The 12,306-nt window shown below is 57.2% G+C and overlaps 1 protein-coding gene and 2 non-coding genes across 4 annotated transcripts in view; 1 reads left to right on the forward strand and 2 right to left on the reverse strand.

The window, feature by feature from the left end:
- Positions 1-61: 61 nt before the first annotated feature.
- On the reverse strand, positions 62-133 carry TRNAC-GCA (transfer RNA cysteine (anticodon GCA)). The gene has a single exon. It is a non-coding gene; the product is annotated as a tRNA-Cys (tRNA).
- A 2,136-nt stretch (positions 134-2,269) lies between these two features.
- On the reverse strand, positions 2,270-2,341 carry TRNAC-GCA (transfer RNA cysteine (anticodon GCA)). Its single transcript has one exon. It is a non-coding gene; the product is annotated as a tRNA-Cys (tRNA).
- A 384-nt stretch (positions 2,342-2,725) lies between these two features.
- LASP1 (LIM and SH3 protein 1) overlaps positions 2,726-12,306 on the forward strand; it is a 34,302-nt gene continuing 24,721 nt past the window's right edge. Inside the window, exons 1-2 of one of the 2 annotated variants that reach the window (XM_074162828.1) lie at positions 2,726-2,942; positions 8,233-8,327. In XM_074162828.1, coding sequence (XP_074018929.1) covers positions 2,874-2,942; positions 8,233-8,327 — 164 coding nt within the window. In that variant the 5' untranslated portion in view covers positions 2,726-2,873. Of the gene's footprint in view, positions 2,943-8,232; positions 8,328-12,306 lie in introns of those variants that run through there. The other variant, XM_074162829.1, reaches the window with a different exon arrangement.

A 12,306-nucleotide genomic window follows, 5' to 3' on the forward strand; every position in this document is an offset into this window, starting at 1 on the left:
GGGAAGGGAAGCGAAGGAGAAAAGGGGAAGGAAAAAAAAAAACCAACAAAAAAATCACACGAGGGGGCACCCGGATTTGAACCGGGGACCTCTTGATCTGCAGTCAAATGCTCTGCCACTGAGCTATACCCCCGCCGGCCCCTGGTGGGGAGCCATGGCTTGAGGAGTACCCCCCCCCGCGCGCGCAGGGTGTCCCGGTCCCCCCCCCCACCTCCCCCGGGGGAGGGGGGGGGGGGGAGTGTCGGGGGGAAGGGTGTCGGGTATGGTCCTTGATGGAGATTGAGGAAAGAAAAGAGGAAAGAAGGGAAAAGAAAAGGGGAGGAAGTGGGAGGGAAAGGGAGGAGGGAAGGGAAAAGAAGGGGAAAGGGAAAGGAAAGGGGAAAGGGAGGGGGAAAGGGGAAGGGAAGAAAAAAGAAAGGAAAAGGGAAGGAATGGGGGAAAGGAAGGGGAAGAGGGAAAGGAAAGGGTAAAAGGAACGGGAAAAGGGAAACGAAACAAAAAGGGAAGGAAAGGGAAAAGGGAAAAGGGAAAAGAAACAAAAAGGGAAGGGAAGGGAAAAGGGAAAAGGGAAAAGAAACAAAAAGGGAAGGGAAGGGGGAAAGGAAGTAAAAGGGAAGGGAAAAGGGAAAAGAAACAAAAAAGGAAGGGAAGGGGGAAAGGAAGGAGGAAAGGGAAATGGATAGAGAAAGGGAAAGGGAAAGGAAGAAAAAAGAAAGGAAAAGGGAAGGCAAGGCAAAAGGGGGAAGGGAAGGAAAGGAAAAGGAAGGGAAGGAAAAGGAAATGAAAAGGGAAGGAATGGGGGAAAGGAAGGGGAAGAGGGAAAGGAAAGGGTAAAAGGAACGGGAAAAGGGAAAAGAAACAAAAAGGGAAGGGAAAGGAAAAGGGGAAGGGAAAAGGGAAAAGAAACAAAAAGGGAAGGGAAGGGGACAGGGAAAAGGCAAGGAAATTGAAAGGAAAAAAGAAAGAAAATGAAAGGAAAAGAGAAAACAGAGAAAAAAGAAAGAACAACTGCAGCTGGAGCTGGGCCGTGGCTGAGCGATGGCCTCGGCCGCCCCGGGGAAGCAGCAGCAGCAGCTGGGGTGAGGCTGAGGAGAGCGTCCCCTCCCCACACGTCTGGGTGAGGAAGAGCCTCCCTCACCCGGCAGCGTCTCCTCCTGAGCCGAGAGAGGAAAAACCACCCACAACCCCCAAAAGAGCCGGAGAAGCAGAAAAGCTCGTCTTATTTTAAGCCGCACTGGGCCGGGAAAGGGTGGGAGGCTGATTCGGGGGGCTGGGAAGCGTTGGGTGAGGTGATCAGAAGGGGAAGGAGTGGGCGCCTTTGTGAGAGGATCAGATAAGCTGCTTTTTAAACGAAGGAAGCCAATTTGAAGCCGCATCCTGAAAGGAGTAAGAGGGAAGAGAGCGGAGCGCAGCCCGGTTTGATGTGGGTGTGCTTTTTTATTAAAGCCTGCCTGCAAATAGCGACTGCCGAGGCTCGTTCTTTTGTAAGAGGGAAGAGAGAACGTTGGGGGAACTAAGGTGTCATTATCTCCTGAGAAAAAATGGAATTAATGTTCTTTCCTGAGGCTTCTGTAACGTGATAACCCGAATCGACTGGAGCCTCGGAACCCGCACGGCCCCGGGATCTGGGATACCACGGGGCTGGGACGGGCCCTGCCCAGCTCCGGGTGCTTCTGCTGATGGTCAATAAATCGACAATAAAATTACGCTTAAAAGGGTGGCTACAACGAAGATGGAGACCCCCTTTGCACGAGGAGTAATACAGAAAAGACGAGGGATAACGAATACAAGTTATTCCTGGAGAGAAGGGGCAAACTTTTCACGTTGAGGACAATCATCTCCCCAGGGAAGCGGTGGATTCCCCAAAAGTGGGCTCCCCAAAATTGGATACTTTTAAAAATCAGGGTGCTGGGCTACTTTATCCAAACCGTGCTTTTACCGAGAAAAAGGTTGGACCAGATGATCCTTGGTGGGGGCGGGAGGTGCCTTTCCAATCAGGTATTCTAGGCTAAAACTTTAAAAAACGTAAAAGGAGAAGGAAAATTAAAATTCTAATTAAAATTAAAACGCTTTAACCAGGAATTTAATGAACTCCTTCACGAAAACGCATTTCAACCCCGAATTTGATTCCACAAACCGCGCCGCAAGCCCAGCCCTAGAAAGACGGGGGGGGGGGGTGTGTGCTCCCTCTCGGCCCGTCCCTTTAAAATTATTAGTAAAAAAATTTAAATTAAAAAAAAAAAGCCCAAAAAGGGCAAATTCCCGATTTAGGGGGCACCCGGATTTGAACCGGAGACCTCTTGATCTGCAGTCAAATGCTCTACCACTGAGCTATACCCCCTCGCGTGACGACGTTATCCCTCCGCGCTCCCTTCCTAGGTCTCCCACGCGCGCGCAGCTCCCCCCCCCCCCTCCCCGTTCCACGCGCGTCCGCGCGTGGAACGGGGAGGGGGGGGGGGAGCTGCGCGCGCGTGCAACGTGGCTACGAACCGGGGAAGGGGGGGGGGGGGGGGAAGAAGAAGAAGGAGGAGGAGGAGGAGGAGGAGGGTTTACGTGTGCGTGCACGCGCGCGTGGGTGTGCGCGCCCCGCCCTCCCCCTCCCCCTCCCCCCCCCCCCAACTCCACCTCCCCCCCCCTCCCCCTTTGGGGGCCCCTCCCCTTTTCCCCCCCCCCCCCCCGCCTCCCTTTTCCTTCCTATTTAAGGGGCGGCGGCGGCGCGGGCGGTGGCCCAGAAGCGAGTGGTGGTGGCCACGGGTGGGAGCTGCTAAACCCATCTCTCTCCCCCCCCCTCCTCCTCTCCCCGTCACGACACACCCCCCCCCACCCCACGATCCCCCCCCCCCCCCTTCCCCTCCCCCACCCGTGAGAAAACCATGAATCCCAACTGCGCTCGCTGCGGGAAGATCGTTTATCCCACCGAGAAGGTGAACTGCTTGGATAAGGTGAGTTTTGGGGGGGGGGGGTGTCGCCCGTGGGGGTGTGTGCGGGGGGGGGGGGGGGAGTGTCTTACATGCTCGCCCGTGGGGTAGGGTGGTCGCCCACGGGGGGGGGGGGGGGGGTAGAACCGGGGTGGCCACGCATCCCTGAGCTCTCCCATGGGGTGGGATAGCGCTTCCCCCCCACACACCCCCCCCCCACCCGAACTCCGTGGGGTATCTCCATGCCGCCCCCCCCAGTCGCACCGCACCGTTTGGGGGTCCCCCCGATCCGCGGCATCGCCACCCGCGCTCTTTCTAACCCCCCCCCTCCCGTTTGGGGGTCCCCCCCCAACCCGTGGCATCGCCACCCGTGCCCCTTCCAGCCCCCCCGGGGTGTCCCCCCCCCCAACCCGTGGCATCGCCACCCGCGCTCCCTCCAGCCCCCCCCAGTTGGGGGTTCCCCCCCGACCCACGGCATCGTCCTTCCAGCCCCCGGGGGACCGAGAGGTGGCACCTCCACCGTGGGGAGGGGGGGGGAACGCGGGGGGGGGGGGGACGGACCCCTTTTCCCCCAGCGATCCGGGTTTTTTTTCCCTCTATCCAAGGGCAGAGCAGCCGGACCCGGCGGGAAGCAACAGTTACCGCTTCCCCGGGGGCCGGGACCTTCATCTGCTTTGCATTAGCCCGGCTTTTGGGGCTTTTTTTTGGGCTTTTTGGGCTTTTTGTGCTTTTTTTTTTTTTTTGCCATTTTCCACCCCGGAATTCAATCCTTCTCCTCCCTCCCTGCCCCGCCGCCCTGCTTGGAGCCTCTCCTTTTTTTTTTCTACGGAGCGTTTTTCCCATCAAAGAGTACAAATACTCTTTTTTTGGAGTATTTTTCCCATCAAAGAGTACAAATACTTTTTTTTTTGGGGGAGTATTTTTTCCCGTCCCCGGTGCTGGGGGGGGAGAGAGGGGGGGGAGAGAGGGGGGGAGGCCGGCGGTGGTGGTGTCTCCCGTGGGATTTCCATCTGAACCCATCCCTCTGGGAAAACTGAGCCTCTCTCCCCCCCCACCACCCCCCCCCCCCCCCATCCCCTTCCAGCCTTCTGGGGTGACCAGTTTAGGGACTAAAAAAAAGTCGCTGGGGGGGCCGGGGGGGGCCGGGGCGACATTCCTGAGCCAACCCTGTTGCTCGCATTTTTAACGGATGATGTTTCTCCCTTTGGAAGCTGGGAACGGCTTGGAAGCTCAACTCCCAGCCCAGGGACCATCCCGCTTGGATGCAGTTCTGTCTCCTGGAGCCTCAGTAGCCGTGGGGGGGTGTGTGTGTGTCCCCAAATTGTGGGCAACTGGAGGGGAAAGGGAGGGGGGGGGGGACACAAGCCCGGGGTTGGTGCTGCCCCTGACGAAGGCGTCTGTTCCGGGTGTTGGGGGGGGCACACGGGAGGCCACGGGTGACACCTTGGACTTTTAGGGGTCTTACTGACTTTATTTTCCTCCATGGTGTGTGCGTGTCCCCCCCCCCGTCCCCATCCCACCCCCCAAACAGTCCCCCCCCCCCCCCCCCAGCCAACTCCACCATATTCATTTTTCCAGGGATTTCTTAGCTGGGGAGGTGGTGGCTGGAAGAGCCTCCTTGTTTCCCGTAAAAGCACAGGGTGTTGTTACGGTCACTGACCCCCCCCCCTTCGTCGTGTCCCCCCCCCCCGTTTTCACCCTCCCCCGAGCAAAGTCGAAAGGGCGGCTCCGGTGTGTTTGCACAAGCGCCGGAGCTGAACCGGGAGCAGCAATAACCCGGGAGAACTCCCCAAAATCTCCACCTTTGGGCTCCCCAGCCCTGGGGGGTCGACCAGCAGATGTTTTCTCCTGGGAGTGAAATCAGGGAAAGTCCATTTCCCTCCTGAGATTTACAGCCAATTGTGGGGGATGGGGGGTGGGGGGGGTGGGATTTTAGGGGGGGGACACGACACAGGGAGAACTTGCTGCTTCCTCAACCTTCCTGAAGCTGGAGGAGCAAAACCGCCGCCGACCTGGGTGAAACTCCACCTGCCCCTCCTGGCTTTTTGCTGGGTCACCTTGGGAAAGGCGAAGGCTGGGGGAAAGGGGGGGGTAGGGGGGGTTGTTGTGCCCCCCCCCCCCCCCAATAAGGTGGTGGGTGACGGGGTTGGCTTCCGCTGGGGAAGTGACATCTCCTGCGCCGCGGGAGCGGGGTTTGGTGGTTGCAGCTGCAACTGCTGAGCCCACGTAGAGCTGATGTCAGAGGAGTTTAGGTTGGGTTTGGTGGGGTTTGTTTGTTTTTTTTTTTTTTTGTTTTTGTTTTTAAACGAGTAAAAGTTGGAACGAGTCGTTTGAGAGCATCCAACCCCATCCGACCCCAGCAAGGGTTTGCCTTCGGCCCCAGGAGTCTCTCCTTATGTTGCCCTCAAACCTTTGGGTCTCAGGTGGTGCTTGCTCCCGGGTGGGGACCGGTGGCTTTGCTTGGTGGAGGGACGTTGCGTGGCCGTGACATCAGCCATAAACGGATACACCGGGATGTGCCGTGGGCTCTGGCCACAGGCCTGGGCTGCTGCCAGCGGCAAAGATGCTCCATCCCCGCTCCATCCCCGCTCCATCCCCGCTCCATCCCCGCTCCATCCCCGCTCCATCCCCGCTCCATCCCCGCTCCATCCCTCTGTTTGGCCACCAGGGACCTGGGGTGACCAGCCCCCTGGGAATGGGATGTTCGGAGCGCTTGGAACCGGGAATTTAAAAAAAAAAGCAGGTTTTTAGAGAAGCGTTAACACCCCCTATTTGAAACGTGTGTCCTCCTTCTCTGCGGCCGCGCTGGGGGCTGAGCTGCAGCCTGGCTGGAAGGCGACACGGTTGCCGTTCCCCTGTGCCCAGGCTGTGTTGCAGCTCTCCTTTTAGCGCCGCTTTGGCTTCGTGGGTCCGGCGTTAGCGCTGTCGGCGGTGAGACGAAGCGTAGGGGCCTCGAGGCTTGGAGACGGGGATGGTGCTCTCCGGGTAGCTCCGCTGCCCGCTCAGGGCTCTGTAAGAGCCACAGGGCAGAAACGCCTGCGCTGAGCAGTGCCTAATGCAAACGGCAGTAAAAATACTCGTTAATTGCTCTCTGGCTGGGGGTAAAGGCCGCCTGGGTGCATCCCTTCTGCCCTTGTTGTGGAGGATGCCACAGGCGAGGGGACAGCTGGCCTGGCCAGATCCTCCTAGGCTCCTGGGAGCCAGGGCATTCCTGGGAGGAAGATGCTCCGGAGTCATCCCGGCTGTCAGTTCGTCGCCACGTATTTCTAGTGGCATCTCTGGTATTTATGTGCAGCTTTTCCAGCGCCTGGAAGGGGCTGACGGGCTTGGAGAGGTCTGTTAATTACCTCTAATGTGGTGGTGGTAACCCAAGCGAGAGGCTGCAACTTTTGTGACGCCCAAAGAAGTCGGGGCTCGGCTGTTGGTCTTGTCCTTGGAGAGTCTGGAAGCCGGGAAGGAGGAGGGGGGGGGGAAATAATCCCACTGTGAGCGAGGGTGCGGGTCCGGAGCGGTGCCTGGTGCGGGGAGAACCCCCCCCCCCCCCCCCCCCCCCCGGGGGCTGTTAGAGGCGAGCTCTGGGGGAACTCGTGTAACTGGAGGAAAAGAACAAATACGTTGCTCTGAGCAAGTGAAATGGGTGGAAATTGCCCTTCTGGGCTGAGTCATAGTCTCCTCCAGCCGCGGCGGTGTTTGCTCCGGGGTGTGGTGCCTGTGGGTAGGTGGCACAAGGGCACAGGCTTGGCTCTCGCCATCTCCTCGCAGCAGCACAGACCCAGCCAGCAGTTGCAGGGGTGGAAATGACTTATTTTTTTATTTTTTTTTAATTTTTTTTTTACTTAACTCTAATCTGCTCGCTGTCCTGAGCTGCTAATGTGGCTTTCGGCAGCTGCTTCTCTCTCTGGCTTTGCCGGGTGATGCTGGGTGGTTTGGGGGGGAAACCCCAGGGTGGCACTGCCTTACTCCAATGGGTGCAAGTGTCTCTTTAGGCTGTGCTTTCCCCGTGTCCCTGCTCCTGGTCTGGTCCCTGAGCAGCCACACCGGACCCCCTCCCGGTCCCGATGGCTGTGGCTACCAGAGGAAGCACCAAGTCTGGTCACTTGGTGGCTTGGTGGGGCATCAGCCTTTGGTCTGCCTGGGGTTGAGCTGCAGAATTGCTGGGTAGCAGCTCTGAGCTGGCTCCTGCCAGCCTGGAAAGCCACCTGGGTCGCTTAAATGCCCAGTGGAAATGGTTTCTTCAAGAGTAGCCCTAAAGCCTTAAAATACTATGCACCGGGTGTTGCAACCCATGATGTAGGGTCGTGAATTTTGGGGTCTGTGCCTTCAACCTGGCTGAAGTCTGAGCGTGGCTGGGTGGTTAAAGCAGAGCCGAAGTGCCGCCCGGCTTTGGTTGGATGTCAGACCTCGGGTGGGCTGGTGGTGGGATCAACCTGAGGCTGTTGGTGCCAGAGCTGTGAGGCAGAGGATGCAAAAACTACCTTCGCCGGAAGGTCAGGCCAGCAGCTCTTCTTCTTGTGGCCCTTTCCCCTGCCCTGTGTTGAGCTGCAGCCCTGGCCAGAGCAGACATGGGTTGTGACAGCCCCATGGTGGGGAGAGGGGGGCCGAGACGTGCTCTGCACACCCTGGGGCTGTAGGGCTCGTGGGGCTGAAGATTCACAGCCTCGGGCGCAGGCAGAAGGGTGGTCTCTGCGGTGAGGACCTCTGAGCCCTCGGCTTCGGACTCTCCGTTTCTCACGAGAACCTTTTTCTTCTCTGTCTTGGCTCCCTTGGCGTGGTGTCTGAGTGCAGCCTCACCTGACCTGCTCTGCTGGCTATCTCTTGGCCAACATCAGCAAAAAAAAAAAAAAAAAAACCCAAAAGCCCTAAAGTAGCAACTTTGAAGCCTGCAAACCACAGCTGTTGACTCTGCTGACCCTCTCCCTGCTCACAGGGGTTCATGTCGAGCCTCTCTCGTAGCAGGAGGCTTCTCCTGGCCCGTGTTTGGACTCGATGATCTCAAAGGTCCCTTCCAACCATGAAGATTCCGTGATTTGGCTGAGCCAGACGAATTCCTGGCCTGGAGATAAGGCGGGAAGATGCTACTGTAATGCAAGTCACAAACGTTGAGAGATAAGATGCATTGGGAGGGTTGGGGGGGGGCAGGATTTACCTGTGTCCTAAACTAGTGGGAATATTGTTTGTCCTCTGGGTTTTGTGGTTTTTATCATGGATGTCTCTGGGCTGGAGGAGCCATGAGTTTGCGTCGTGCGATTCCAACGGGACGTGGCCCCGTTTTGCGAGTCCCTGGTGTTAATGACTCTCCTGTCTCTGTTTCCAGTTCTGGCATAAAGCATGCTTCCACTGCGAGACCTGCAAGATGACCCTAAACATGAAGAACTACAAGGGCTACGAGAAGAAGCCGTATTGCAACGCGTAAGTCTCTGCTGCCGGCTCTCCTTGGCTTCGGGGGATGCTGTGGGATTTTTCTGGACCCTCCTCCCTCTTAAACACTGGTCCTCACCCCCTGAAATGAGGGCTGTGGGGCACCCCGAGCTCTGCAGAAGCTCTTTCCCAGCGTTTTCTGGGAGAGCACGTGAAGCCCCGGCTGAAGAGGTCACCCAGGCCAATTAATGCTGGGAATAAACCAGCGTTTCCCAGCTTAAATGCCAGCTGGTGGCTGCTCTCCAGTTCCAGCCTGGGCAGACAAAAAGTGCATAAAATTCAAATGCAGGCAGGCATTTACATGGAGCTGATCTTAATCTGTGTCCCCTTAAAGAAGGGGAGATAAAAAGGTGTTTATGCCACCCCCAACTGAACGCAGGTGTTTGGGGAGAGGAGAAATGCCCTTTTGCACTGGGGGGGATGGGGTGCGTGACACGGGTGTCCCTGCAGCCCGTGCCCTGCTGGGCTCCTGGCCAAGGGCATCCACCGTAATCATCTCCTGGCACTTGCCCTGGGCGTTTTGAAGGTAAATCCACCTGGAGGTAAATCCAGCTTGAAGGTAAGATCCTTCTCCGCTGCTTGTGCCACACACAAATTCGCTTTCCTGGATCTTTCAGGCGGCTTCTGAGTGGTGGGCGTTCACCAACTCCCATTTTTTTCCTTCTTATTAAGACGGACCCTTAATTAGGCAACGGAAAGCTCTGCACCACGAGCGCTGGTCCCTCTCAGCCCGCAGGGAAGCGCCGAGCTCCGCGTACCTGGCATTTCTTATTGCAAAGCTGCTTTCTAGACATTAAGATTTCTTTTGTAGCCGCTTCTTATGCGCTAACCGTTCTTAGAAGGAAAAGGAGATCACATAATACTGCTTAGCACCCTGGTCCCTTCACAGAGTACTTTTAAAAACATTAATCCTGACAACATCCTTGTAAGATGGGTATTACCCTCTAACGTCTAAGGCAAGTGAGGAGGAGAAGCGGTGAAACCATCAGCCATGAGGTGCCTCAGCAAAAACCTCCTGCTCCTGTAGCCTCTTTTTTTTAGGGTGCTTGTTGCTGATGTTGGGTGTTGATGATGGTGATGACCTTGGTGAAGTCCCAATCAAAGCTCCCATTGAACTGGGATGAGGCTTGTGGCACTCGGGTCTCAGCTGGTAGTGGTTGGGGGGTGGCAGTTGCGTGGAAGGTAGCAAAGAGCTCTTGGTTATCTGATTATATGGGGGGAAACTGGCATTACTGGAGCTCCAGCTTCTGAGGTGTGAAACCAGGAGCTTCCTGGAGCAGTGTGAGGGGGAAACCTGTGGTCTGAGAGGAGGTGAACTGTCGGTTAGAGGGACACTTGTTCTTGGACTGTGCGGGTCTCAACCTGCTGTGACTGTGGGATCTGTGAGCCTGAGCCCTTGGATTGCAGGGAGCTGCAGGAGATGAGACCCCTGGGCTCTTCCCAGTGTCTGGAACCAAAGGTTCCTTCTCTGGCCCGTGGCCACCCCGGTGCCAGCCCTGGCAGAGCCTTGACGTCCATCCCTGGTGCTTCTGCCCCTGGTCGCAGGGATGGGCCAGGGGGTCCTGTTCATGTGCTCCCTCCCTCCAGGCTGCTGGAAGGGAAGTGGGATAATAATGGGAAATTCCTGAGATTCCAAGGAGTCTGCGCAACCTCGACCCATCTCAGTTTCTCAACCCCCTCTGCTGAGAGCTCCCTTTGATGCTGGCTCGTTGTCTTAACCCTTTAACAGCCTCCCTGAGGGGGTCCGTCTGTCTTGCTTCTACCCCAGAGCAGCCCCGCGTGTTCAAATTGGGCACAGAAACCAGCATTAAACCTTCTTCCTGCCTTTCCTGGCTGCGATTTAAAGCGAAGGGAGGTGAGAGCAGCTGGAAACTGCTGGCACATGGGGCTTTGCCCCTTTTTGCCGGGGTGGGGGCTGCGATGCCCCCAGACTCAGGGTGATGGGAAGCTGCTGCTGGAGGATGTGGGGTTGGTTCCTCTTCAACTGGTGCCCCCAGAATATACTGGGGAGGAAGAAACGTCCAGGCAAGGTGTGTGTGTGGCAAAGTACAGCCCAGGAGGACCCCAGCCCTTCTCCAGCAGCTTTTGCTGGTGTTGGAGTTGAGGGGCAACATCTCCCGTCCCCCGAGAAGGGGGTGGAAAAGCAACGTTTATCCTGGCAGGGAAGAGGCTGCTTTTTCCGAACATGCCTTAGCACAGGGTCTCCTCTGTTTGAGCCGTGGCCGCCTGCCAAATTCCTGAGTTTCTTTCTTCACGAGAGCAGGAGGAAGAGGGCTGGGCTTCCTCCCTATCTGACATTGCCCCGGCAATAAATCTGTGAGAAGCCTTTCAAGAAGGTGGCTGGTTAACTCTGCCCTCCCGCGCCCAGCAGCTTGGGGAACTGGCTTGGTGGCAGACGTGACCCTCCCCACCCTCCTCACCCTTCCTCTTTCCACTTCAGCTGGGGGTACTGGGGTGACTGGTGGTTCACTGGAAGCAGCTCTCAAGGCTGGGCTCGTCCCTTCCCGGGAGCGCTTTGGACTGAAAGAGGTAGAAGTGGAGGAAGGGCAATATTGGGGTGAAGTTTGAGGCTCCTGCAAATGAGGGGTGGGCTGCAAAGGAGAGGCAAGACCGTGTGTGAGTCCAAGGGGACCAGTGCTCCCAAATATGCATTTTATATAGGCTTTAGTTTCTTGCTCGCCGTGCTGGAGGGGTAACAGAGCTGTGCTGCAGCGCACAGGGCTGGTGCTGGGGGGTCGGGGCTGTGTCCCTCAGCTGCGGGTCCCAAATGGGGGTGGTACCCACAGAGTGGGGCTCTGCTCCCCTCCTTCCAGACAGCCCTGGTGACCGGCAGCTCTGCCTCGGTGCGTGGCACAAATCTGTGCCTTAAAAATCCCGTCTGAGAGTTCAAAGCTGTATATTCCATCTGGGGAGTCGGTGTCTTCAGAGACATCACTCGTGATGCAGAGAGGTGGGGAGAAGAAGGAGCAGTGTCCTGGGCGAGAGGCTCCTTGTCTGTCTCGCCTACGAGGCTGTCCTGCTCCTCTCCCTTGGGGACACCAAGGCCAGACTTTCTCAGAGCCGGGGCTTTGCCTGAATTCCTGCTGATGTACACGCCGTTGCCCTGTTGGACGCGTCTCTGCTTGGAAAGCCCCGCATCCCTGTGCATCCCCCGTGCTGGCATCCCGCTGCCAGAGCACGGTCCATCGGAGGGGCTGTCTCTGCTGCCTGCACACCCCACAGCGCTGGATTATTTTTTTTTTTTATATTTTTTTTTTTAATTTCCTTACTGCTGCAGACTGGCTGGCAGGAAGTTAATGGCCTACTTGCTCAGCAGTCCCTCCTCCCCCAGCGAGGAGCCGCAGCCTGGCCTGACGTGCAGCATCCCTGCAGCATCCTTTGTTTGAGCACAAAGTGGGGGGGACGGGGCTGGTGGCCGAGACCCTCTGCTCACCTTTGCTGCAGCCCTGGCTCGGGGCAGAAGGGAAGAAGGGGATGTGGAGACGTAGCAGCACGGTGAAACTGCATATTTTATTTTTTTTTTTCCTCCTCAAAAAGGGGCTAAAGGCTAAGCGAGGCTGCCAAAAATGTCTTACGTAGGTGTGTCGGCAGGGTCCCCGCTCCCTCCATCTGCCGCACTTGCGTGACTTCAACTTTCCCTTCCCGGAGCTGACTTTCCTTGGGGAGAAACCCCACCCGGCTGTGTGTCCCGGGGCGGGGGGATCGGGATCTCGGGGCTGACATTGCTCTTCCCTGAGTCGGGATGCTTCCTCTTCCCGGTTTACCTAGACCCAGCACCCCGTGTTACTGGGGCACGGCGGCTCTGAACGGGAGCTGTAAAACCTTTAATTCCTGGCCATGACCCAAAGACCCTCCCGGGGGGACTTTTTCACTGTCGAAACCCTCGCTTTTCCAGGCAGAGCAAGCGGCTCAGTACCTCTGGGCGAACTCCTTTGCTTGGAAAAAGTTAGTGAGCGGCTCCGAGCTTCAC

Source organism: Numenius arquata, chromosome 23, assembly GCF_964106895.1.
Source record: "Numenius arquata chromosome 23, bNumArq3.hap1.1, whole genome shotgun sequence".
Lineage (NCBI taxonomy): Eukaryota > Metazoa > Chordata > Aves > Charadriiformes > Scolopacidae > Numenius > Numenius arquata.